This window comes from Vipera berus, assembly GCF_964194415.1.
Source record: "Vipera berus genome assembly, chromosome: 2".
Classification (NCBI taxonomy): Eukaryota; Metazoa; Chordata; class Lepidosauria; order Squamata; family Viperidae; genus Vipera; species Vipera berus.
In genome coordinates this window covers 267,366,802-267,393,030 of record NC_138203.1, presented here as the reverse complement: position 1 = coordinate 267,393,030, position 26,229 = coordinate 267,366,802, and the positions used below count along the sequence as shown (strand labels likewise).

The 26,229-nt window shown below is 44.0% G+C and overlaps 1 protein-coding gene across 4 annotated transcripts; it reads right to left on the bottom strand.

Moving 5' to 3' along the window:
• Nucleotides 1–80: 80 nt before the first annotated feature.
• LOC308663274 (C-type lectin domain family 2 member D-like) lies at nucleotides 81–25,603 on the bottom strand. 4 transcript variants are annotated; one of them, XR_014025342.1, is made up of 8 exons: nucleotides 25,290–25,603; nucleotides 19,404–19,462; nucleotides 14,754–14,864; nucleotides 11,879–11,971; nucleotides 7,824–8,014; nucleotides 3,012–3,115; nucleotides 1,702–1,817; nucleotides 258–358 (listed from the first exon to the last, which is right to left on the bottom strand). XR_014025342.1 is itself a non-coding variant. In XM_081319568.1 (7 exons), exons 2-7 carry the CDS (start codon nucleotides 19,420–19,422, stop codon nucleotides 235–237), a joined length of 630 nt encoding a protein of 209 aa, XP_081175694.1. In that variant the 5' UTR covers nucleotides 19,423–19,462; nucleotides 25,290–25,591; the 3' UTR covers nucleotides 81–234. The 4 variants fall into 4 exon arrangements, 3 of the variants coding, with proteins under 3 accessions (XP_081175694.1, XP_081175693.1, XP_081175695.1); XM_081319568.1 differs by lacking the exon at nucleotides 1,702–1,817 and having other exon boundaries at nucleotides 81–358; nucleotides 14,766–14,864; nucleotides 25,290–25,591; XM_081319567.1 differs by lacking the exon at nucleotides 1,702–1,817 and having other exon boundaries at nucleotides 81–358; nucleotides 25,290–25,589.
• Between the last annotated feature and the right edge of the window lie 626 nt (nucleotides 25,604–26,229).

Below are 26,229 nucleotides of genomic sequence, written 5' to 3'. Positions count from 1 at the left end.
GGCCTGGAGGAACATTGTCCATAGGGTTGCGATGGGTCGGACACGACTTCACAACTAACAACAACAACAACATCTCTAAGTCATCATCACACAATTTCTTTAGTGTAGTTATATTTTTACATCATCGGTTGTTGATGGTTAAGACCAAATGCAGGTATGCCAAAAGAGTCACTTACGCTTCTTCAATAAATTCTGGTCAAGCTAAATGTTCCCTGTTCTTTTGATGAGGTTGTCTCATCCAGCCTTGATGCAGCTTTCTGGCTGGCTGCAGAGAAAATGTTTCTCCATGGAGCATATGGTACTACTGGCCCCTTTTGTATCTATATAAGCACAGAAGCCGTCTCCTCGCACTGGAAATCTGGGGGCAGAAAAAAGGCAAGGAGTTACTATCTGCAAGGCAGTGGTAACTAACAGCAGAAATTAGTATTGCAGGACTACCCCCTTCCAAGAAGATTCCCAGCTTTAGAGCATAGAGAACTCTACCTCTAGGATGCACTGCATGAATCTTGGGGAAATGCTGGCTAGGCTTAAGGGAGGGGTCAATCGAAGACCCACCTTGGAGTTACTGAGCAGTTGCAAATGGCATAAGCATGACCTCACCCCAAATCCATAAAGTCTTATCTGGTTGTTCCCAGGACAAGGCAAGTAGTCTGGTGAGATTCTTGTAACATAGGTACAAACAATAAAGTTCAGATTGAGGCTATTCACAATTAGTTGTTGTCTGTGCCTAACGATCAACTTGATCATGAAATCTGGAGTTTGCACGAGTTCTGTCCAACAAATTTGCAGCTTGGAAGACACATGGGTGGGAAAAGCTGTAGTATAATATGCATACGCAGGCCAATACACAAAACAGAAAGCATCATTTGAAGAGATCTCTCACGCTTGGAACATCTGCACAGCTTATGGTGGTCATATTCTCAACTTCACAGAGGATTAAAATTTTCTTTGACAAATAAAAATGACTTGATAGTTGTAACATGGCAGCTATTTCTTATTTTTGTCATGAGACGAAATTTCAGAATATTTTAAACCACCAATAGTAGCTAGAATCTGAGACTTGACTAGCCCAAGTGAAGCTTAATGAAACCTGAAATTGAAACTTGAAGTTTAGGCAAGCTCCTGAGGTATTGTGCCCAATCACTGAAATTGTAAACTGAAGTTTCAGATTCAGACTTTATAATTTAAATTTCAAATGTTGCAAACTTGTAAAATGCTTAATATATACCTAATTTCAAATTTATTAGATTTTCCGACATCTGTCATGCCCAATGAACAATCTTAAAGTATGACAAATAACTTAGATATAAATGAATGGTGCAGTTTGATTTCTTTTATAGAATTGCAGAATATGAAGTTTAGAAGGAGAATTGTGGATAATACACTCACACACTGGATTTTAGCACAGGAAACCCTTTATATCCTATTAATTTATCTCTTTTGTATGCATACTCTGATTATTCGATTAAGACACTCAATTTAAAAGCCATCTGAGCAACTCTCCAAATCAGATCCCTTCACCCAATTCAAGTGTCAAATCACCCTGATTTATTTGCTTTTCAAATAAGCTTCTTTTTCCAAAAACGACTGTGTCAACATTTTGAATTAAGGATATGAATCGGATCAGAGATAGCATGATACATCATGCACACAGTACGATCCTTAACACACAAACACTCACATTTGCCATTTTAGTATTACCTTGTTAATACTTTAAACCAGTGTTTCTCAACCTTGGCAACTTTAAGAAGTGTGGACGTCAACATCTTAAAGTTGTTAGGATTAAGAACCCTGCCTTATCGATGGAGCCTCCCTACCTACAAAAATATAAACATTAGCATCAGACACATCTGCTCTTGGTTAGTGTTTATCATCTCATTTATCCTGAACTTCTCAATCCTTCTAAGGTGGCCAACAGTCACCAGACACTGCATACTATTGCCTGAGCATTTTATTCTCTTTTTCTCCCCTTTCTGTGTCTTTGGGGTAGAGAAGCTTAGCCAAAAATTCTCTCAGTTCTTATAACAGGTAGTCCTCGACTTACAGCAGTTCATTTAATGACCTTTTAAAGTTACAACATCACTGAAAAAAGTGACTTATTATGACAGTTTTTCACAATCACAACCATTGTAGCATCCCCAGGGTCATGTGATTTACATTTGGATGCTTGACAACCGACTCACATTTATGACAGTTGCAGTGCCCAGGAGTCATGTCAATGGGGAAACCAGATCCACCTAACAACCATGTTACTAATTTAACAACTGCACTGATTTACTTAACAAATACAGCAAGAAAAGTTAATAATAATAATAATAATAATAATAATAAGTTGGAAGGGACATTGGAGGTCATCTAGTCCAACCCCCTGCTAAGGCAGGAAACCCTATACCATTTCAGACAAATGGCTGTCCAGTCTCTTCTTAAAAACTTCCAGTGTTGGAGCATTCACCACTTCTGGAGGCAGGTTGTTCCACTGGTTAGTTGTTCTAACTGTCAGGAAGTTTCTCCTTAGTTCTAGGTTGCTTCTCTCCTTGACTAGTTTCCATCCGTTGCTTCTTGTCCTGCTTTCAGGTGCTTTGGAGAATAGCCTGACGCCCTCTTCTTTGTGGCAGCCCCTGAGATATTGGAACACTGCTATCATGTCACCCCTCACCCTTCTCTTAGTTAAACTAGATATACCCAATTCCGGCAACCGTTCCCTATATGTTTTAGCCTCCAGTCCCCCAATCATCTTTGTTGCTCTTCTCTGTACTCTTTCTAGAGTCTCGACATCTTTTTTACATCGTGGTGACCAAAACTGGATGCAGTATTCCAGGTTGTTAAATGGGGCAACACTCATTTAACAGATTTCTCAATAACATAAATTTTGGGCTCAATTGTGGTCATATGTTGAGGACTACCTGTATTCTTTCAGCCATTCAAGCTGAAGTGCAATGTCTATAAATACTTTGAATAGGTAAATAGCTCTATAAGTCCTATAAACAAACAGACAAACAAAATATACTTACTGAGTTTTGAACTCTGTGCCATTGGACCATTTCCAGACCTTGTTAGCTTCTCTTGAGAGACCAAACCAGTAATGAAAGGAATTTAATATATCCACCCAAAAATCCTAGAAGAAGGGAAATAATATATAATAAAATCCTCATTTAGCAGACTAATTGGGGATAAAAGTCTGTTGTCTATTGAATGCCAATGTACACCATTTGTGTCAAATTATTTCATATGTACAAAATCATAAAATTAAGGTAAAATTAATTTGCAACCGCCTTGTCAGAACTATTTCAGATACAGTGGGATTGTTCATTATTTTAGGGAGGTTTCTACATAGAAATTAGGTCTTTTGTATCCACAGTCTGCTAAAAGGTGGTCTATAGTTTTCTACTGCACTGATATACATATCTCTGTATTTAAATTTAAATTAAATGTAAATACACTGCGTAGGATTCAGCAGGAATATATGAAAATAACAACAACAACAAAGTTGGAAGGGACCTTGGAGGTCATCTAGTCCAACCCCCTGCTCGGGCAGGAAGGTAAAGGTAAAGGTTCCCCCGCACATGCGTGCTAGTTGTTTCCGACTCTACGGGCTGGTGCTCATCTCCGTTTCAAAGCCGAAGAGCCAGCGCTTGTCCGAGGACGTCTCCGTGGTCATGTGGTTGGCATGACTAGACGCCAAAGGCGCACGGAACACTGTTACCTTCCCACCGTAGTGGTCCCTATTTTTCTACTTGCATTTTTACGTGCTTTCGAACTGCTAGGTTGGCAGAAGCTGGGACGAGTAACAGGTGCTCACACTCTGTTACGCGGCACTCGGGATTCGACCCGCCAAGCTGCCGACGTTCTGATCGACAAGCTCAGCGTCCTAACCCACTGAGCCACCGCGTCCCTTATTCGGGCAGGAAACCCTATACCATTTCGGACAAATGGTTGTCCAGTCTCTACTTAAAAACCTCCAGTGTTGGAGCATTCACCATTTCTCTTACTCATAATGATATCCCTCCTTAAATAGTTATTAATATTAAAAACTCATCAAGATAACAAACATGTTTATGGCAGCTTTTATGCAGATAATGTATTTCTTTCTTTAGGTTCATTCAGGCTGATGTTGGTTCTTGCTGATCATTTAGATTGACCTCCTCTAGGAGGACCTGTCCCCAACCTGGCCTTTCAGGTTTTCCAATGGCGGACCACTTGCTGCTATAATTGATCATACGTCTTGATTTTGATCACACTAGTCTTGCTGCCGGTCACCCTCTTTTTGTCTTTCCTTTGACCTTACCCAGATTTACAGATTTAAGAAAGCAGAATCTTATATAAAGTGTCCAAAATTTAAGCCTGGCACAAGGAAAGCTGAATAGGAAGAAGATGAGTCTGGTTTAATAATTGGAGGAAGAAAACAACAATAACCTGTGCTATGCGGATATTACCCTGAGAACCAAAAATGTAAGAGATTTGCATGCTGCAGTAATAAGTCAGGGGCTACAGTGTAATAATTGCATTAAACTGGAATGCTATATAAACACGACCAAACCTTTGATAACAACCAGTCTTAGAACTGACAATGAAGATATTGAAGCGGTGGACAGTTTCTGCTTTTAAGAGTCTATAAAGGAATCATCAATCAAGAAATGCACTGCAGACTAGCAATGGATAGGGCAGCCGTGAAAGCTTTGGGAAAAATATCAAGATGCTGTGACATGTCTACACTTAGAAAGATCTGAACTGTGTAGGCAATTGAGATGTGTTTGAATAAAGAACTCTCTGATAAATGGAAAGACAAAAAAGACAAGTATAACAAGTGGAAAGAGGGGCACATAACTAAGGCAGAATATCAGCAAATAGCCCGAGCCTGCAAAGATGAAGAGAGGAAAGCTAAGGCTCAAAATGAACTAAGGCTTGCAACAAAAGTAAAAAATAACAAAAAAAAAAGCTTTTTTCAACATGTAAAAAACAAGAAAAAAGTCAAGGAAATGATTGGTCCATTAGTGGGAGAAAGTGGCAAGAAGGTGACAAGCAACAGGGAGAAAACAAAACTCGTTTTTTTGCATTCGTCTTTACACAAAGGGAAAAAACAGTCCAACCTATCAAAAACAGTACGGTAAAAAACGGATTAGAAACACAAGTTAAGATAGGCAAGAAAATGGTAAGTGAGCACCTGTCAAGCCTAGATGAGTTCAAATCACCAGGACCAGATGGATTACACCCCAAGGTTCTCAAGGAACTGGCAGATGTGATCTCAGAACCCCTGAACTATATCTTTCAAAGATCCTGGAGCACTGGGGAACTACCAGAGGACTGGAAAAGAGCTGATGTAGTTCCCATCTTCAAAAAAGGGAAAAAGAATGGATCCAGGGTACTACAGACCTATCAGCCTGAACTCAATACCTGGGACGATTATGGAAAAGACAATGAAACAATGAATCAGCGAATACCTAGAGGCAAACAAAGTCATTACCAAAAGCCAACATGGGTTTGTCAAAAACAGATCATGCCAGACATACCTTATTGCATTCTTTGACCAAGTGACAAAATTAGTGGACCAGAGGAATGCTGTAGATATAATTTACTTGGACTTCAGTGAGGCATTTGATAAAGTAGATCACAACCTACTACTTGATAAGATAGAAAAATGTGGGTTAGACAGCATCATCACCAGATGGATTCATAGCTGGCTGACCGGGCTGTACTCAGCATGTGGTCCTCAATGGAACCGCATCTACATGGAAGGAAGTGTGTAGTGGGGTGCCCCAGGGCTCTGTTCTGGGCCCAGTGCTCTTCAACATCTTCATCAATGATCTGGAAGAGGAGACAGATGGGGAATTCATCAAATTTGCAGATGACATCAAGCTGGCAGGAATAACCAACACTCCAGAAGATAGGCTTAAGATATAGAAAGATCTTGACAGACTTGAACACTGGGCACTATCTAACAAAATGAAATTCAATGGTAAAAAAAGTAAGGCTCTACATTTAGGTAAGAAAAACCAAATGCATAGGTATAGTATAGGTGGTTACTTGCTCAATAGTAGTAACTGTGAAAGGGATCTTGGTATCCTAGTGGACAATCACTTAAATATGAGCCAGCAGTGTGCTGCAGCTGCCAAAAAAGCCAACACAGTGCTAGGCTGCATTAACAGAGAGATAGAATCAAGATCATGTGAAGTGTTAATACCATTTTACAATGCCTTGATAAGGCCACACTTGGAATACTGCATCCAGTTTTGGTCACCATGATGTAAAAAAGATGTTGATACTCTAGAAAGATATCAACAACCTAAGATATGCAGATTTTATTTGCAGAAAGTGAAGAGGAGCTAAAGAGCCTCTTGTTGCGAGAGAAGAAGGACAGTGCAAACGTTGGGTTGTAACTAAACATTAAGAAGACAAAGATCATGGCATCCGGCCATCTCAATTCCTGGCAAATAGATGGGGAAGAAATGGAGGTAGTGACAGATTTTATTTTCTTGGGCTCCAAGATCACCGCAGACGGGGACTGAAGCCAAGAAATTAAAAGACGCTTGCTCTTGGGGAAGAAAGCCATGGCAAATCTGGACAGCACACTAAAAAGAAGAGACATCACCCTGCCAAAAAAGTGCGTATAGTCAAGGCTATGGTCTTCCCAGTTGCAATGTATGGCAGTGAAAGTTGGACCATAAGAAAGGCTAAGCACCAAAGAATTGAGGCCTTTGAACTATGGTGCTGGAGAAGACTCCTGCGAGTCCCTTGGACTGCAAGGTGATCAAACCGGTCAGTCCTAAAGGAGATCAACCCTGACTGCTCTTTAGAAGGCCAGATCCTGAAGCTAAAACTCAAATACTTTGGTCACCTAATGAGAAGGAAGGACTCACTGGAGAAGAGCCTAATGCTGGGAAAGGTTGAGGGCAATAGAAGAAGGGGACGACAGAGAATGAGGTGGCTGGATGGAGTCACTGAAGCAGTAGGCGTGAGCTTAAATGGACTCCAGAAGATGGTAGAGGAAAGGAAGGCCTGGAGGAATGTTGTCCATGGGGTCACGATGGGTCGGACATGACTTCACAACTGACAACTACAACAACTCTAGAAAGAGTACAGAGAAAAGCAACAAAGATGATTAGGGGACTGGAGGCTAAAACATATAAGGAACAGCTGCTGTAATTGGGTATGTCTAGTTTAATGAAGAGAAGGACAACGGGGGACATGATAGCAGTGTTCCAATATCTCAGGGATTGCCATAAAGAAGAGGGAGTCAAGCTATTCTCCAAAGCACCAGAAGGCAAGACAAGAATGGATGGAAACTGACCAAAGAGAGAAGCAACCTAGAACCAGGAGAAATTTCCTGACAGTTAGAACAATTAATCAGTGGAACAACCTGCCTCTAGAAGCTGTGAATGCTCCAACACTGGAAGTTTTTAAGAAGAGACTGGACAGTCATTGGTCTGAAATGGTATAGGGTTTCCTGCCTGAGCAGGGGCTAGACTAGATGACTTCCAAGGTCCCTTCCAACTTTATCATTATTATAGTGATTGGGCTGTTGGCTTGATCTCTGAGCTTGACATTTTGGCTGCAAACGTTTCATCTCCGTTCAGGGGGACATCTTTGGTGCGCTTTCAATTGTGCTCATCTGTCAGAGCACTGGCCTTTTAAATACCTTTTGGTGGGATGTAATGTTTTTGTGTAGGCAATGATTGTCCCTGTTACACTCCGAGAAAATTGGACTTTGAAGAACCAGGATAGAGAGATATTAAAGCATTTAACTGTTGAAGTTGGAGAAGATTCCTGAGAATACCACGAATACTTAAGTAATATGCAATTAACCATGATGGGTAATTACTCCTTACCAATTCCTTCTGAGTATCAATAACAGCCAAGGAGGCATTAAATGAAGAACACGTCGTTAAACTGAGAGACCAATTCCTTTCTTCTTTTGATATATAGAAACATTTTCCTTTGTATCCAATCCAGGTATCCGGGCAGGCGACGCCTTGGCTTGGAAGTGAAGGACAATGCGGACATGTTTCTTTGTTTTTAACTGGAAACAAAACAAAATGGACAAATTATAGGGCTCACAATTAGCTATGATTCTGTAGTAGTGAAGTGGCTTAATATTAACTATTAATAGTTAACTATATTAACTATTAAGGGACGCTGTGGCTCAGTGGGTTAGGACGCTGAGCTTGTCGATCAGAAGGTTGGCAGTTTGGCGGGTCGAATCCCGAGTGCCGTGTAACAGAGTGAGTGCCTGTTACTCGTCTCAGCTTCTGCCAACCTAGCAGTTCGAAAGCATGTAAAAATGCAAGTAGAAAAATAGGGACCACTACGGTGGGAAGGTAACGGCGTTCCGTGCGCCTTTGGTGTCTAGTCACGCTGGCCACATGACCACGGAGACGTCCTTCGGACAAGCTCTGGCTCTTCGGCTTTGAAACGGAGATGAACACCGGCCCCTAGAGTTGGAAACGACTAGCACGCATGTGCGGGGGGAACCTTTACCTTTTATATTAACTATTAAGCCACCTCACTTAAAATTGCAATTCCAGAATTTTTTAAGGAAGCCAAGTGAGTTAGTCTGTAAATACAGGTTGTCCTCACTTACCAATCACATTTGGGACTGGCAATTCTATTGCTAACTGATGCAGTTGTAAAGCAGACAATCACATGACTGTGCCGAAGTGTTTTTTTTATTAATTTATAATGTAAAATAGAAAAATACAAAAGAAAATACTAGGAAAGATAGGGGAGGAAAAAAAGGAAGGGATCCCCTTCTGATTCCGTTTGGTGCAGTAGAGTAAGATAATAATATCAAACCTCAACTTTTTACTTTTACATAATAGTATAAACCAGCCATTTCTACAACAACAAACCTATCTAATCGGTAAAACCCAAAATCAAAGTTTCATTTTTCCCCCACCTCAAGCACAAAGTCCAGAAGAGGTTTCCAAATAGAAATAAAAATAATCATGTTTTTTTCTTTAATCAAAGCAGTCAGTTTAGCCATCTCTGCTAACTCCATCAACTTTTGCAGCCATTTTCTCCATTTTGGGAATCAAAGTATCCTTCCATTTTTTGTATAAAGTAATCTCTCTGCTGCCAACGTACATAGCATCAAAGTTCCTAATTTTTTCCCAAGTTTTTTTCCATTAAACCCAAAAGAAAAGTTTCTGGTTTTTTTCTTCTTTATATTCACTTTGAGAAATTTCAGTATTAGGATGTGAAGCTTATTCCAATATGTCTCTGTTTTGTCCACCATAAGTGATAAAAAGTCCTTTCTTTTGCATTTCCAACATTCATTTAAAATACCTTTATACATTCCTGACAACTTACAGTATCTGGTGTTAAATACCAACCATACATCACTTTATAGAAGTTTTCTTTTAAATTGTAATTTCGTGTAAATTTTAAACCTTCCATCCACATAGTCTCCCATTGTTCAAGCAATACTTTATATCCAAAGTTCCTTGCCCACTGAATTATGCAGTGCTTTACATATTCATTTTTCAAATTCAAATTCAATAACAATGACTGTGCCCAAGTTATGACAACAGTTACTGTAGTTTGTTAGTTCCAGTTGCAGTTGTTAAGCAAATCATCATGGATCATCATATGTTATGTGACTGCAACTTGCAACTTCCTGCTAGCTTGCCCATTAACTTTCCTCATCGGAAGCTAGTTATGACAATCATATGACCATGGAACTTGTGACTATTTTTTTTTAATTCCATTTATATCCCGCCCTTCTCCGAAGACTCAGGGCGGCTTACAAGCTTAGCAGTAGCCTTCATTCTATGTATATGCCTGCTTATTAGGGCTTTCACACACACACACACACACCAAGCGGCATTATTACAAAGTCAGCTTAATTGCCCCCAACAATCTGGGTCCTCATTTTACCTACCTCGGAAGGATGGAAGGCTGAGTCAACCTTGAGCCTGGTGGGATGCGAACCTGCACTAATTGCAGGCAGCTGGTGTTACTTAAGGAGGCATTAGCCCACTGCTCCAACAAGGCTCTTTTAAATTATAAATTCATTATAAATTCATGCAGGTTGCCAGGAGTCCAAATTGCCATCAGGTGATTGTGAAATGCTACGACAGCCACAACTTCAAGGACCGTTCATAAGTCTCTTTATTCAGAACTGTTATAACTTTGAACAGTTGCTGAACGAATGTGTGTGTGTGTGTGTGTGTACATACACACCATATATACTTATACACAAATATGTATATAACTTTATAATAAGCCCTAAATGGCGAGGGTCCGGGATATCTGAGGGAACACCTGCTGCCGGCATCGAGCTCCCTTCGTCCAGTGCGCTCCCACAGGGAGGGTCTTCTCAGGGTGCTGCCGGTTAAAGATTGCCGGCGGGTAACACCCAGGGGGAGGGCCTTCTCGGTGGGTGCACCTGCCCTCTGGAACCAGCTGCCCGTGGAGCTTAGGACTGCCCCCGACCTCCGTTCATTCCGCCGGGACCTGAAGACCTGGCTCTTCGAGCTCTCTGGCCCAGGCTGAGAATCTTAATTTTAATTTTAATTGGGGTTTTTATTTGTTCAGGGATTGATATAATTTTTTAATTGTTTTTAACTTTTGTATTTTTTGTTTTTAATCACCCTGTAAACCGCCCTGAGTCCTTCGGGAAAGGGCGGTATATAAATACAATAAAATAAATAAATAAATAAATAAATAATGTGATTTTAGATTTGCATCCTGAATATGTATCAGTACACTTCCTGTATTTCCTAGCTGATGCAAACAACCATACGATAGCTTGCAAGATAGTTTCCAATTTAGAGATCTTAGCTTGCCCAGAATAGTATGAGCTTATTTTGAAGGCAACTAAGATTTAATTGTACTAATAGCAATCTAGCCAAATGTGCCAGAAGAACTAATCAATACTGACCTTACCATTAGCCGGAAATGTTGCATGTGACACAGATATGACCAAATCTACAACTCTATCTTACAAAAACATGTTATATAGACAATTCAGTTGTCCAAAGCCACGATGGGTACTAAAGCCAATATTTATCGGCCATGATGTGGTGGTGTTCATGACATATTTAAGATTGAAATTTGGGATACAAAAGGAACAAATGCTAAAGAGGATTGATCAAGAAATGACACTGTTAAAAACACATTTGTATTTCTGAAACTAAGAGAAACTGAAAGAACACATACACCCACACGCTAATTATGGAAGTGAGAGCTGTGTATGTCAGGAGAAACATAAAAGTAAGCTAAGCTAAGCAGGAAAAGATCCAGTCTGGTGCAGTGGCTAATCTAAGGCAGACTGTGAGTTCTAGTCCTGCCTTAACCACAAAGCTAGTTGGCTTCACTCTCTCTCAGTCCTAAGGAGGAGGAAGAGGCAGGGACAAACCATTTCCAAAATTTTGTCATGAAAACTGCAAGGACTTGTCCAAGCAATTGCTATGAGTCAAAAACTGACTTGATGACACCACTTGAATGTGTGTGATAAAACCACACACACTCTTAACCTGGTCAAGAGCGAAAGGTTATTGAATCAAATGCCAATTTATGTTGGATTATACTATTTTCTCTCCCCCGCCCCCCCCCCCAATCTGCATTGTGCTTCTCCTGCCTTTCATATAATAATCCTTCCTTCCTGGAACATTTGTGAGTGTATCAAAAAAGATGGCAATCACAGCAGTGCAATAAAATTCTTCCCTTGGTGGATATGCAGGAAACATCTGACATGCCTACAAAAATCCTAGCTTCAATTGCACTGCCGCAAGCATTTTTTTTTACTTTTTTGACAAACATACACACAGTTGCTGCCTTCCTCCTTCCAAATTGTTCTGTGGTTTAAATGCATGTGGTGATCTTGAAGTAAACAATAACAACAACTATGGACAAAATTAAATAGAAATTTCTCATTACTTACCAGCCAGTGAAAGTATAATGATAATCAAAACAACGACCAGAATAATAGCTGCTATAATGAATTTTTTGTCTGAAATGCACTTAGGCACGAGAGCTGAAAAACAGACAGGAAATATGAAGAGATGAAGTTCAAGATTTTATTGTGATTGCTTTGATTTTTTGTTGTCTTGAAAGCTGCTCAGGTTGTAGTCACACTATGTAGGACAGACAGGCATTATGGCACACTAAGACAGGCAGACAGAGACAGGCAGAGACAGGCAGACAAAGGGAAAGGATCAGCTACTCTTAATGCCAAAGATTGCACATTTACCCCAACAGTTGGCTGTAATTTATATCAACAGTTTTCATGTTCTGTGTTTTCCTTCAGCTTTGTGTGTTCCACCTGGCCTTTGAAACTGTAATGGAGGGGAATTTGGGAAAGGAAGTTCAAAATATTTGGACAGCTTTTGGTTTGAAAAATCTGTACTGGCAATTAAAGTTTTTGGTCTGACTCACAGCAGCTGATCCTGCCATAAATAAACGCTGAATAACCCTCATCTTCCTCCCTTTCTCTCCGTCCCCAAGGCGGCAGTTAGCGTGACTCCACAGAGTGTGGTTTTCGGGTTTCTTTCCCCAAAGAACAGATCAAGTGGATCTGGGAGTGAGTGGCTAAGATCCTCCATCCTTTTCAAAGTCGTGGGAGACATAAAGTTAACCTGAATCCCACCACTCTTAAACGCCCAACAGCCCTGCCAGAAAGAACAGCTGGAAGCTGTTCTTGGGAGAGTGGTCCAAGTCCAAAAATGTAATACCCCAAAATTCAACTCAAGGAACTTTTCCATCACAGCTAGTATTTTTCCATAAGACCACGTGGGAAGAAGTTTGACAAGAATGAACACATGTAGGAGGGAGGAGCTGGAAAAATAGGTTAAGCAAAACAAAAACAAACTACAGCTGCCAAATATAATGCAAAAAAAGAGAGAGGAAATATCTACAAACAAGATAATAAAACAAGGAAGGGTATTGTTGCGTAGTGGGTTCTGGAGAGCAGGAAGGACGCCGAGATGATGAGTACAGCATAGCCGCTCTTTATTAGGTGAAGGGGCTGTACTAGGGAATAGGGGTTACCTGTGCCCTTTATATACCTGGCCAGGTACACATCCAACCAATCAGGGTGAACCTCTGTTTCCCTCCGAAAACTGATCCCGGCCACAACAGTTTTGGTTCAGCGCCACCTGGTGGTATCTGTTATGTCAGCGCTCACGGTGTTCCCTTAAGCCAGGGGTCTTCGAACTTGGCCCTTTTATGACTTGTGGACTTCAGCTCCCAGAATTCCTCAGCCAGGCACGCTGGCTGAGGAATTCTGGGAGCTGAAGTCCACAAGTCATAAAAGGGACAACTTTCAAGACCCCTGCCTTAAGCCCAATACATAACAGGTATGTCTGAATGGAATCCTCCTAGAGGCAGCAGCAGATATTATAGGCCCCAGCTCTGCCTTGAAGGCCCTAAAGGGGTTTCCCAGCAACGGTGGCATCCTTGCAATTCTTGCAAATACGTAACATACTTGGGATTAAGTGCATCTGTACTTTGGCTTGCTAAAAGTTGGTATGAATGTCCCAGAAAAAAGTACCAGAAAAAACTTGCCTCTTCTAAAGAAGTGCTTGCCTCTTCTAAAGAAACGGAAACCTCAGCTGTGCAACAACAAAAGTTTGTTATGAAAAACAACTGAGGAGGAGGGAAGTAAGAAGTACAGACACTTGAAGGAATATTTAGAAACCCCTTTATGCAGTAAAGCATCACGAAAAATAGAGCAGGGCATATCAACCTCCTCATATCCCCCAACAGCACTACAGCAATTAACCAGATCTTCTTCTTTCAGACAAAGGTATTGACATTAATTCTTTTCCCCCCTTGATCTGGATTTCCCTCTCCAACCCCAACTGCCAAAAGTCAATAGCAGGCTTTCTGCCCTGGAAATGGGAAACTTACTAAAGCTACAGTGTTGGCCCTAAAGTTGACTTTGTGTGAATTTTTCCTTTTCAAAAAGAGGAACAGCCTCAAATTCCTTTCCTCAGAACCAAGGGGGAAAAGATAAAGGTTTCTGGTTTTTACATAGAGGTGGTCCAGTCCCAACCATTTTGTTTCATTAGTTCCCCAATCACTTCAATATGATCCAGCAGTGTGCTGCAGCTGCCAAAAAAGCCAACACAGTGCTAGGCTGCATTAACAGAGGGATAGAATCAAGATCAAGTGAAGTACTAATACCACTTTACAATGCTTTGGTAAGGCCACACTTGGAATACTGCATCCAGAGTTTTGGTCACCACGATGTAAAAAAGATGTTGAGACTCTAGAAAGGGTACAGAGAAGAGCAACAAAGATGATTGGGGGACTGGAGGCTAAAACATATAGGGAACGGTTGCTGGAATTGGGTATGTGTAGTTTAATGAAGAGAAGGGTGAGGGGTGACATGACAGCAGTGTTCCAATATCTCAGGGGCTGCCACAAAGAAGAGGGAGTCAAGCTATTCTCCAAAGCTCCAGAAGGCAGGACAAGAAGCAACGGATGGAAACTAATCAAGGAGAGAAGCAACCTAGAACTAAGGAGAAACTTCCTGACAGTTAAAACAATTAAGCAGTGGAACAACCTACCTCCAAAAGCTGTGAATGTTCCAACACTGGAAGTTTTTAAGAAGAGACTGGACAGCCATTTGTCTGAAATGGTATAGGGTTTCCTGCCTGAGCAGGGGGTTAGACTAGATGACCTCCAAGGTCCCTTTCAACTTTATTATTATTATTATTATTATTATTATTATTATTATTATTATTATTATTATTATTATTATTATTATTATTATTATTATTATTGATCACAAAGGGCTCCAGGCAGGTGACTACCTTTGTTTTTACCAGCATTTCTTGCACTCTTTGCCTCAGAGCTTCCAAGAGCAATTTCAGTTGTCACCACAGGAGTCAAATGATCACAACATCCGGAATCTTCTTCTGCCCCTAAAGGAAGGCAGAAGACCCCATTTATGACCATAAATAGAGATATGGGCTAGTTTTGCTCTTGGGAAGACACTGCTCCCAATACCCAACCAGGGCCCCCTATCTTTCCCAGTCAAACAATTGAAAGAAATGTTTTCATTAGCTGAACTCACAAGAGCTGCAAATTTTGCACTGCTGAACATTCACAGGCAGAACTCAAAGCAACTGCAAAACATCTCATGAATGTTGACCATCTTGCAAAATTTCAGGTGATTATTTTATCGTGGTTGTGGTCGTGTCATGTGGGGGGGAATGGGCCTTTGATCTGGGGCATTTCTACTGCTTTTGTGGTGCACATTGGAAGACCTCCTTGCTTTTGCACAAGCATATACATATATACATATACATATACATATACATATACATATACATATACATATACATATACATATACATATACATATACATATACATATACATACTCGGGAAAGGCAGGCCTTCCAGCTACCATAACGCAGGCCAGGCCTACGACCATTCGCGATGGTGAAAAACGAGGACCAGTCGCCGACAAAACCCAGTGGCGAGCTGACGATCAGCCTATTCCCAGGATGGTGGGGAACGGCAGAAGGTGCACAAACAGAGGGCCGTATCGTCACCGGGAGTGTCATCTCTGCTCTGTGCAAGCGGTGAGACGCTCCGACCCTCTGTACTTCCCCGGAGGACCCGGGAGCAAAGGTGTGCAGCCTCCTATGCTAAGGCTGGTCTACCTGAATGCCAGGTCCGTAGCTAACAAGGCTCACCTCGTTCGTGACCTAGTGGAGAGCGAGCACGCGGACCTGGCTTGCATCACGGAAACCTGGCTGGGCCCAGAGGGTGGTGTCCCTCTGGTTGACCTCTGCCCGCCAGGTTTCCAGGTGCTGCACCAGCCTCGGACCCATGGGAGGGGCGGGGGAGTGGCAGTTATCATCAGGGAATCCCTTAGCCCGCGAGAGACCACCGTCCCTCAGATGGTCGGGTGTGAGTCTCTCCTTCTGAGATATGGCCTGGGGGCGCAGTTGGGCCTGCTGCTGGCGTACCTACCACCTAATCGTGCAGCGGCAGCCCTGCCCGAGCTACTCGATGTCCTCTCAGGGTTGGTGGTTGAATTCCCAAAACTCATGGTCTTGGGCGACTTTAACCTACCGTCCCTGGGAGGATCGTCCGAACTGGCTCGGGAGTTCATGGCTTCCATGGCGGCCATGGACCTGTCGCAAATAATTTCTGAACCGACTCATGAGGGAGGCCACACCCCAGACTTGGTGTTCTTGTCTGGACGGTGGCGTGATGATATCAGTGGGGGTGCCACGACTGTTACGCCCCTGTCATGGACCGATCATCACCTCCTACGGCTAGACTTCCCCTTTGCCACCCCCCGCCGTGGGTGCACGGTGCCAACCAGATGGTACCGCCCTAGGCGCCTAATGGACCCTGATAGGTTCCAGGCAGCGCTTGGGGACGCACATGCACTCCCTGCTCACAGCTCGGCGGATGCCTTAGTGGAAGCCTGGGAAAAGGCAGCCACGGAGGCTCTGGACCGAGTTGTACCCCTGCGGCCTCTGACCCGGCGCAGATCCCAGCGAGCCCCATGGTTCACCGCGGAGCTCTGGGAGATGAAGCGTCGGAGACGGGGCCTAGAGAGCCGTTGGAGATCCAGTCGATCCGAATCCGACCGATTGCGATTAAGAATCCTCACCAGGTCTTATCTCGCTGCGATAAGGGTGGCAAAATCCAACTACTTTTCCACCCTCATCGCGTCCGCAGATAATCGCCCGGCTTCCTTGTTCAGGGTGACTCGCTCCCTACTGAACCAAGAGGTGAGGGAGGAACCCCTGCAGGGTCGAGCCGAGGAATTCGGTCAATATCTGCTGGATAAAATTGCTCGGATTCGAACCGGCCTGGACTCCAACTGGGCTGAGTTGGAAGAACAAGACATGGACAGTCTTGTCGACGTCATCTGGGAGGAATTTTATCCTGTGACTCCTAAGGAAGTGGACAGGATTATGAGGAGGTTGAGCTCCTCCACATGCTTACTGGACCCGTGCCCTTCCTGGCTGGCTTATGCGGCTCGAGAGGGGACACGAGGCTGGTTCCTGGCGGTCATCTCTGCTTCTCTGAGTGAGGGTCACTTCCCCACCGCCTTGAAGGAGGCGGTGGTGAGACCTCTCCTCAAGAAGCCCACCTTGGACCCATCCTCATTGAATAACTTTCGTCCAGTCTCCAATCTTCGCTTCCTTGCGAAGGTTGTTGAGAGCATGGTGGTGCACCAACTTCCTCAGGTCCTGGATGAAGCGGTTTATCTAGACCCGTGCCAATCGGGCTTCAGGCCAGGCTACAGCACGGAGATGGCATTGGTCGCTCTGATGAATGATCTCTGGAGAGCCCGGGACAGGGGCCATTCCTCTGTCCTAGTCTTATTAGACCTTTCGGCGGCTTTCGATACCATCGACCATGGTATCTTGCTGCGGCGCCTCAGAGGACTGGGAGTGGGAGGCACGGTTCTGCGTTGGTTCTCCTCCTTTCTCCAGGGTCGCTCGCAGTCGGTGCTGGCAGGGGGACAGAGGTCGACCCCGAGGTCTCTCGTCTGCGGAGTCCCTCAGGGGTCGGTCCTCTCGCCTCTCCTGTTCAACATCTACATGAAACCGCTGGGTGAGATCATTCGTAGCTTTGGAGTAGGGTACCATCAGTATGCTGATGACACCCAGCTTTTCATCTCAACTCCAAACAGCATCAGTGATGCCCTCGACGTGATGTCCCGCTGCCTGAAAGCGGTCCGGGAATGGATGGGGAGGAACAGGCTTCATCTGAACCCGGACAAGACTGAATGGCTGTACGTACCGGCAAGCCAGGTTACTCAGAGCATCCCATCCCTTAACATCGGGGATGAGTTACTACCCCCTGTTGATAGGGCCCGCAACCTGGGTGTCCTCCTAGACTCACAGCTTTCCCTGGAAGATCACATAGGAGCTGTGACCAAGGGGGCCTTCTCCTGGGTTCGACTGGTGCGCCAACTACGGCCTTATCTGGACCTGGATGCCTTACGTACAGTCACCCATGCCCTTGTGACCTCTCGCCTAGACTACTGTAATGCTCTCTACATGGGGCTGCCCTTGAGATCCACTTGGAAGCTTCAACTGGTGCAAAGTGCAGCGGCACGGACACTTTTGGGAGCCTCCCGATACTCCCATATCACACCTCTCCTCCGTGCGCTGCACTGGCTTCCAGTTGCCTTCCGAGTGAAGTTCAAGGTGCTAACAATGACATACAAAGCCCTACATGGCATGGGTCCGGACTACCTACGGGAGCACCTTCTGCCAATGTCAACACCCCACCGCCCTGTGCGCTCCCACAGAGAGGGCCTCCTCAGGGTGCCACCGCTCAAGGAATGTCGGCTGGTGGCCCCCAGGGGGAGGGCATTCTCAGTGGGTGCGCCAGCCCTCTGGAACTGCTTACCAACTGAAATCCGGATGGCCCCCGACCTCCGCACCTTCCGGCGCGACTTGAAGACTTACCTATTCCAGCAGTCCGGCCTGGCCTGATAGCTCTAATTGGGGTCCCAGTTTGTTTTGATTATTGTTTTTCAGTACTGTTTCATTATGTTTGCCTACCTTACTCTGTACACTGCCCTGAGTCCCTCGGGAGAAGGGCGGTTTATAAAAACAAATAAAATGATTATTGTTTTTCAGTACTGTTTCATTATGTTTGCCTACCTTACTCTGTACACTGCCCCGAGTCCCTCGGGAGAAGGGCGGTTTATAAAAACAAATAAAATAAATAAAATAAAATAAAAATACACATATATGTTGCTGAATTCTATCTGAAGTCTCCGATGTAGTGAGGCTCTCTCCAGCTTATAAGATCATCTGGGAATGGTCCTCTCATGTGCTCCTTCTGGTTCATCAGATTTAGAGTATTTGGTTCCAATACAGTTCTTACCGTAAGAACCAAGGGTGACTGAAGAAAACAGTCCCACTGCTAACTAGTTCTCTTACTAGTTCTCCCTAATTTTAGCTTGAATCCAGTGATCTCCAAGTGTTGCAGATCAACTTTTGCCCATCCAGGTTTGCTTTTTTCAACTCATGCCTGCCTTACTTATTGTGATTCCTCTGCTTAGAATAGATACTCATGGTTTTAGTCATAGACTCTGTTAAGTCGTGGGCTCTTGGGTGCAGGAATGACGACACGAGGCTGAGTACAGGATAACTCATACTTTATTCTTGCTGGAACTGTACTGAAACTTGGGCTGCAACCAGCCACAATATATAGTCTAGCCCCTAGGCAGCAGCCAATGGGTTTGAACCCACTCTTGCCGCCTGGGGCTAGCCAATTGCAGGACCGGAGACAGCCAGTCTGGGTTGCTGGAGAGCCATTGGCTGCTCCAGCAACGCACGTGGTGTATCACCACAAGCCCAGTACATAACAGACTCAATAAAGAGTTTTTCTCTGCCTTCATTAGTACCCCAGGGCTTTTCTCCTGCTTTCTGGAATTCTCAGCTAGATGAAAGAAAGGGCTGAATGACTCACCTGTAATTTTTCCTGACATCTTCCAAGCTTTCCAGGTCACAAAAATATCAGAATTCAGACTGTATGGAAAGAAAAGAAATTGGTATTACTCATTCCTCCACAGGAGTATATCAGTGATGTTACTGTAGAGAAGATACTTCCTTAAACTAAACTTATTCAATGAGTCTTGAATACTGACTGGAATAGCCAGACATTATGAAACTTGAAATTTGAAACCAAGATTGATACATTTTCAGGGAGCTACTATTTTTTGAAATGCCTTAAAGGTCTGTTCCTTGAAGAATTTCAGTATTCAGGTCAGGCATATTTTCCCAATGGCAATAAAAATTAAGCTTCCAATTACTATTCCTCATCTAGTCCTTTATAATGCAGAGACGTGGACAGACTCTGGAGAGAACCAACCCTGAGCTTAAAGGGAAGAAGTCCTGCTAAATATCACATTGTTGTTGTTAGTTGCGAAGTCGTGTCCGACCCCTCCCAACCCCATGGACAACGTTCCTCCAGGCCTTCCTGTCCTCTACCATCTTTTGGAGTCCATTTAAGCTCACGCCTACTGCTTCAGTGACTCCATCCATATCACACTACATGTTACAATTATCTCCAAACTTTTCCAACAGTTTCACAGAAACACTCGGTAATATGAAACATCAGCTTTGCAGGACTTCCCAAGATGATTCTTAAGGGACCGAGAAGTCTCCCAATGCTACTATCTGGATCACAAGTGTAGGACTGAAGCCACCACAGAAATATCAGTCAGAGGATATATAAAAAGCTAATGTAATGGTATGTGGGAATGACTTTAAGTGATAGCGAAATGATGCTGTTCTGGGAATGATCAGATAAAAGAGGCAGGAGCCCACAGTTGCTTATCAGTCAGAGAAAGAAAGTTAGGAAAGATCCACCTTAAATTGATCAAGCTGTAAAAAGAGATAGCAGAAGAATCTTTCAAACTTGCAAGATTCTTGTTAATATAGCCTGATGGTAAAACAATTTGCACATCCTGTCTGGTTTACATGGAAAGGTAAAAGTTATTTGCTACCAGAGGGTTATTTATATTTTATTTTATTTTATTTTATTTTAATTCCATTTATATCCCGCCCTTCTCCGAAGACTCAGGGCGGCTTACAAGCTTAGCAGTATGTTTGTCTTGGATTTATTGTGCTCAGTTTAATCATATTTATCTGTTAATTTTCATATTCTACTTTTCCCCCCCCCAAGTATTCATCTTCCTGAAAGAATTCACATAGTTGATCTTCCCATTCCAGTTTCCAGTTTCACCCTTTGGACAATCCTCTGAGTAGGATGGACTGTAGCTATTCCAAAGGTCACCAAATGAAAATCATGGGTGACCACAGACTTGAACTTCAGGACTACATGAGACCAGCTTTCTCCTCATTAAGAACCATACAGTACATATTGTCTGGAAATACTAGGTATCCTAAGGGGCAGAGTGCACAATGATGGAAAAAATCCACACAAACACACAAAAGGGGAAGAACTGCCTTATTTGCCTAGAGGAATTTAGCTTGCAATTCCCCGCCCCCCTAATCTTTAACAATAAACCCATTCTGATTCCTCCTCATGTGAGCCATATTTCTGGTCTGGTGGATATGATCAACATTTTCCTCTGTTGTGTAAATAGCCTTCTGTTCTGTGATAACTGAAAACGGAATGTGAACAAGATTTAAGCCAAACGCCTTCTCGAAAAAGCTTTCATTACTTCTGAAGATTTCAGAGTGTAGGTGGAAAACGTCTGAAATGAGTGGAAAATGTAAGAAATTCGTATCTTTTATTTTGTGCTATGCCAGCCCCCTTGTAGAGAAGCTGGTTATATTACTCAAGCTTATTTTCCTTTTAAAGGTCAACTGTAAAGATCAACATGAGGCAAAGCACCAGCTTGCATTTATCTTGGTTTTTTTAAAAAAAGTTTTAAGCTATCCTACAAAGCAATATTTCCCAAGTTTAAATTATTAAATGCCCACATTTCTTAAAAAAAGAGGAAAAAAAATCAAAAGGATGCTGGCTAATAGGAAGGGCTAGATGATCCCTGAGGTCCCATCAATACTCAGTTATACATGGAAGGAAGTGTGTAGTGGGGTGCCCCAGGGCTCTGTTCTGGGCCCAGTGCTCTTCAACATCTTCATCAACGATTTGGATGAGGGGATAGATGGAGAACTCATCAAATTTGCAGACGACACCAAGCTGGCAGGAATAGCCAATACTCCAGAAGACAGGCTTAAAATACAGGAGGATCTGGACAGACTCGAACCCTGGATGCTATCTAACAAAATGAAATTCAATGGTGAAAAAAGTAAGGTTCTACATTTAGGCAGGAAAAATCAAATGCACAGGTATAGTATTGCTCAATAGTAGTAACTGTGAGAGGGATCTCGGAGTCTTAGTAGACAATCACTTCAATATGAGCCAGTCGTGTGCTGCAGGTGCCAAAAAAGCCAACACAGTGCTAGGCTGCATTAATAGAGTATCCGTCCATGAGTCATAAAAGAGCCGAGGTTGCCTATCCCTGGGGTAGAACAACAGCTAATGACCCTCTTTTACCGATCTATTATAGAGAGCGTCCTCTCGTACTGTATTGTGGTTTTGTATGCTGGATAGGAAAGCATTACAGAGGGTAGTGAGCACAGCACAAGACATTGTGGGCTGTTCCCTGACACCACTGGATGACATCGCCAGGGCTCGTTGCCTTGGAAGAGTGAGGAAGATTCTCAGGGACGACTCACACCCTGGACGGTATCTCTTTACTCTCCTACCATCGGGTAGGAGATATAGGAGTATAGCCAGCCGTACCAACAGGCTGAAGAACAGCTTTTATCCATGGGCTGTTAGGCTTTTGAATAGGAAATAATTTTTATAAACTTTATGCAGAATTGACTTGCGAGGCCGGTGTGTGGTGCACATGGTGTAATAAGATGGAGGGTTTGTTGTCACTGTGAGTTGGGGGGTGGGGAGCACGAAGGGAGGCTCAGCTAATCTCAATGTATACATGGTTGTACTTTGACAATAAAGGTTCGTTCATTCATGAAGCAAGCTTTTCCAAATAAAGTAGCAATCTGCCTCTGTCTGATAGTTAATCGTTTTCCAACAACAACTTTGCGATGGAGAGACTAGAATTCACGCAGGGGTCCTCCGGATTTGGGGGTTTTATTTTGCAAGCAGAGGCTGCACTAGTTTGGGTTACGCATCTGCGCTGCTAGTGCTGTTAAGGACATGTGTCATGCGATGATTACGAGGACTGTTTTATTGCATTTCTGATGAGTACGCGTGTTTTCTAGTCTTGTGATAACTTTCCTCTTCTGGGCGGCATGAAGAAGCAAGAGCCACAGCGCTTTGTGGCTGTTGGGCTGTGGAGGAAAAATCGGTCTTGGAACTTTTGTTAATAATGTTATTGAACTCTACAGTTAAAAAGATAAGATACCAAAAAGAGGAAGTAGAAAGTGCAGAGAAGGAAGGAAAGATAAATGACTTCCCCCTTCGTGACAAATATCAACAATTATCAACGTATCACCTTCTGTTATATTTCAACAAAGATCTCTTCTTCCCCTATCTCATCTCTTTATCTATAAAGAAACCCACGAAATCTTGTCATTAAATCCCGGTCAGCAAATATCTGTTAAGGGCTACAAGGAATAAGATACTTATTTTAACCTTGATCAAATAAACTTTACGTTCTTTTACTTGTAACAATCTTGTTACTTAATCCTTTCAATATCCTAGAACAGACATGTCAAACACAAGGCCCGGGGGCCGGATGCGGCCCGCAAAGTGGTTTCATGCGGCCCGTGAAGCCATCCTGGAAACAGGGAGGGAACGGCCCCCACTGCCTTGGCCCTGGCCCAGAGACCCTCCTTCTGCCAGAGACCCTCAGACCTGTCCCACTCCTGCCCAGGCCCCCATAGGCACCCTTGATGCGAACGATGTAGAGCTGGCCACGCCCACCCAGTAGGCCATATGCACTCTAGCCACACCCACCCAGTAGGCCACGCCCACCCAGGCCATACCCACCCGGCCCCCTGAGGGCAACCGCAATGCTGATGCGGCCCTCAATGAAATTGAGTTTGACACCCCTGTCCTAGAATTTGATTTCTTGATTTATTTTTACGGTTTTACACATGGAAGTTTCTCCTTAGTTTCTAGGTTGCTTCTCTCCTTGACTAGTTTCCATCCATTGCTTCTTGTCCTGCCTTCGGGTGCTTTGGAGAATAGCTTGACTCCCTCTTCTTTGTGGCAGCCCATCAAATATTGGGACACTGCTATCATATCACCCTTCATCCTTCTTTTCCTTAGACATACCCAATTCCTGCAATCATTTGAATGTAATAAGATTTGTTTGACAAACCCATGTTGGCTTCTGGTTATATATAAACTTTGCTTGCTTGTTCACAGATCCTGTGTTTGATTATCTTTTACAGGATCTTCCCAAGTGTTGATGTCAGGCTGATTAGTCAGTAGTATTCTGGATCAATTTTTCCCCTTTTTTGAGGATGGGAATCCTGTCAGCTCTTTTCCAGTCCAGTGGTATTTCCCTGGTTCTCCAGGATCTTTGAAAGATATGGTTCAGTGGTTCTGAGATCACATCTGCTAGCTCTGCTCCTTCAGAACTCTGGGATGTAATCCATCTGGTCCTGGTGATCTGAACTCATCAAGGGTGGACAAATGTTGTCTTACCATTTTCTTGCCTATTTTAACTTGCATCCTTAGTCTATCTTTCACGGTTCTGCTTTGGTAGTTGAACATGCTTAAACCACTTTCATTAAGATACATATTATCCAATCTCTATGGCAATAATGGCAAACCTTTTAGAGACCAAGTACCCAAACTGCAACCGAAAACCCACTTATGTATCTTCGGGTGCCAAGTGGGCATGGCCCATTGGGTGGGCATGGCCCATTGGGTGGGCGTGGCTTCGGTGGTAACGGCAGACTGGGTGGGACTAAAAAGTTCAATCAATTCCAACTTTGTGTCATTTTTTTTCCCTGCGTGAAATTGAAATTGATTGCACACAGCGGCGGAGGCCTAAAGCGCAAAGGTTTTATAAAACCCAGCTGATTGCCTAGGACTGGGGCGACAGCGCAGGTGCCCATAGAGAGGGCTCTGCGTGCCACCTGTGGACACGCATGCCATAGGTTCACCACCGCGGCTCTATGGTGTAGACCAGGGCTTTTCAACCGGTGGTAGGCTTACAATGGGTTGGAGAGCACTGTAAAAAAATGTGTAAAAAAACGTAAAAGTGTAGGGTGGGGATGAACTGAAGCGGCAGCAATGCAGCACAGGCCTGTGGGAGAGCCAGCTGGAGCCGCAGTCTTGCTGGGGCTCTGCTAAGTGCCCAGGAGCCAAGCTGACTCAGGAATTCTGGGAGTTGAAGTCCACGAGTCATAAAAGAGCCAAGGTTGCCTCCCCGCCCCCCCTTCTACCCTGTTCTTCCGCAAGACCCTGAGAAAGTGAAGTCTTCGGGTTTGTTGTCACTGTGAGTTGGGGGGGTGGGGTGGGGAACGAAGGGAGGCTCAGCCAATCTCAATGTATCCACGGTTGTACTTTTGACAACCAAGGCTCATTCAAACGTGCTGCCGAAATAACCCGCCCCATCCTTCCTGCGACACCTGGCAGCCCTCCGCGGCTGCTGCTTTCCGCTCCTCCCGCGTCGTCTCAGCCGATCACAAGGTGGCTAACGCGGCCCACCCAAGAGAAAAAAAAGAATCGGTCGGGGACGGAGTTTTCTACCGGTCTTTGCCCCTCCCTTCTTCTCCCCTCGGAATAAAAAAAAGCCGAGGCCGCACCGTGGAGCGCGGCTTAAGAAAATGCGAAGAAGTCTCTCCCACCCACCCCCAGCACACCCAAAGCCGAGCCGAGCCGAACCCCCCTCCTCACCTGAGCGTGCAAGCGCCCGAGGCTTCTCTTCTCTCCCCACGTTTCGCAACGTTGATCCTAAACCACCTTCAGGGGGGGAATCCCCACCGAAAGAGCAAGCCGCAGCCTGCCGAGCCCCGGGAGCATCTGCAGTGTTTACCTTCTAAGCACCGCCCCTTTGCAAAAAAAAAAAAAAAAAGCGAGCAGAACAAAAGTGAGGCTTGTCAATGAGAAGATCCAATCTAGAAATAAACCAGCATTTTTTTTTTGAGATCAATTAATGGAACTCTAGCTTGCCACCCAGAGTTGTGGCTGCTGCATCGCTGGAGCTCTTCAAAAAAATAGACTGGGTCACCCTTTGAAAGGGATGGAATAAGGCAGGGGTAGGCAACCTTGGCTCTTTTATGACTCGTGGACTTCAACTCCCAGAATTCCTGGCTCAGGAATTCTGGGAGTTGAAGTCCACGAGTCATAAAAGAGCCAAGGTTGCCTACCCCCTGGAATAAGGGCTCCTGCCGTGAGCTGGGGGTTGGACTAGAAGACCTTTAAGAGGCCCTCTGACCCTGTGGCTCTGTGTTCTATGATTCCAGAACCTAGAGGAGCACAGTTTCCCAACCTTGTCATTTTTAAGGATTATGGAGTTCTGTTCCCAGAATTTCTCAGCCCCCTTGCTGGCTGGGGAATTCTGGGAGTTGAAGGCCACACATCTTAAAGTTAGCAAGTTTGGGAAACGCTGCCCTAGAGGGCTCTCCCTTCTCCCTCAATCCTGGGAGTTTCCTAACCCAAGGCCAATAAGTGTGCAGCCAACTGTTCATAGGCTGCTCCCAAAGTAATACCAATACTGATCCAAGGAAAAAAAAGCAAAGACAAAATCTATATGTGGAAAAAGCCTTTTATTGGGCCAAATCTCAGAATGAGCAAGGTTGACGTTCTCCAGGACTCTTCTTCAGAATTTTCTGGT

Bases quoted from the DNA above. Each gene is read 5' to 3' on its own strand.
- LOC308663274 (XM_081319567.1), bottom strand. The intron at 11,972-14,753 runs GTAGTCACCTGC...TCTGTTTTTCAG, and splicing joins AAATGCTGGTAAAAACAAAG to CTCTCGTGCCTAAGTGCATT. The intron at 3,116-7,823 runs GTAAGGAGTAAT...CCCTTCTTCTAG, and splicing joins TTGATACTCAGAAGGAATTG to GATTTTTGGGTGGATATATT.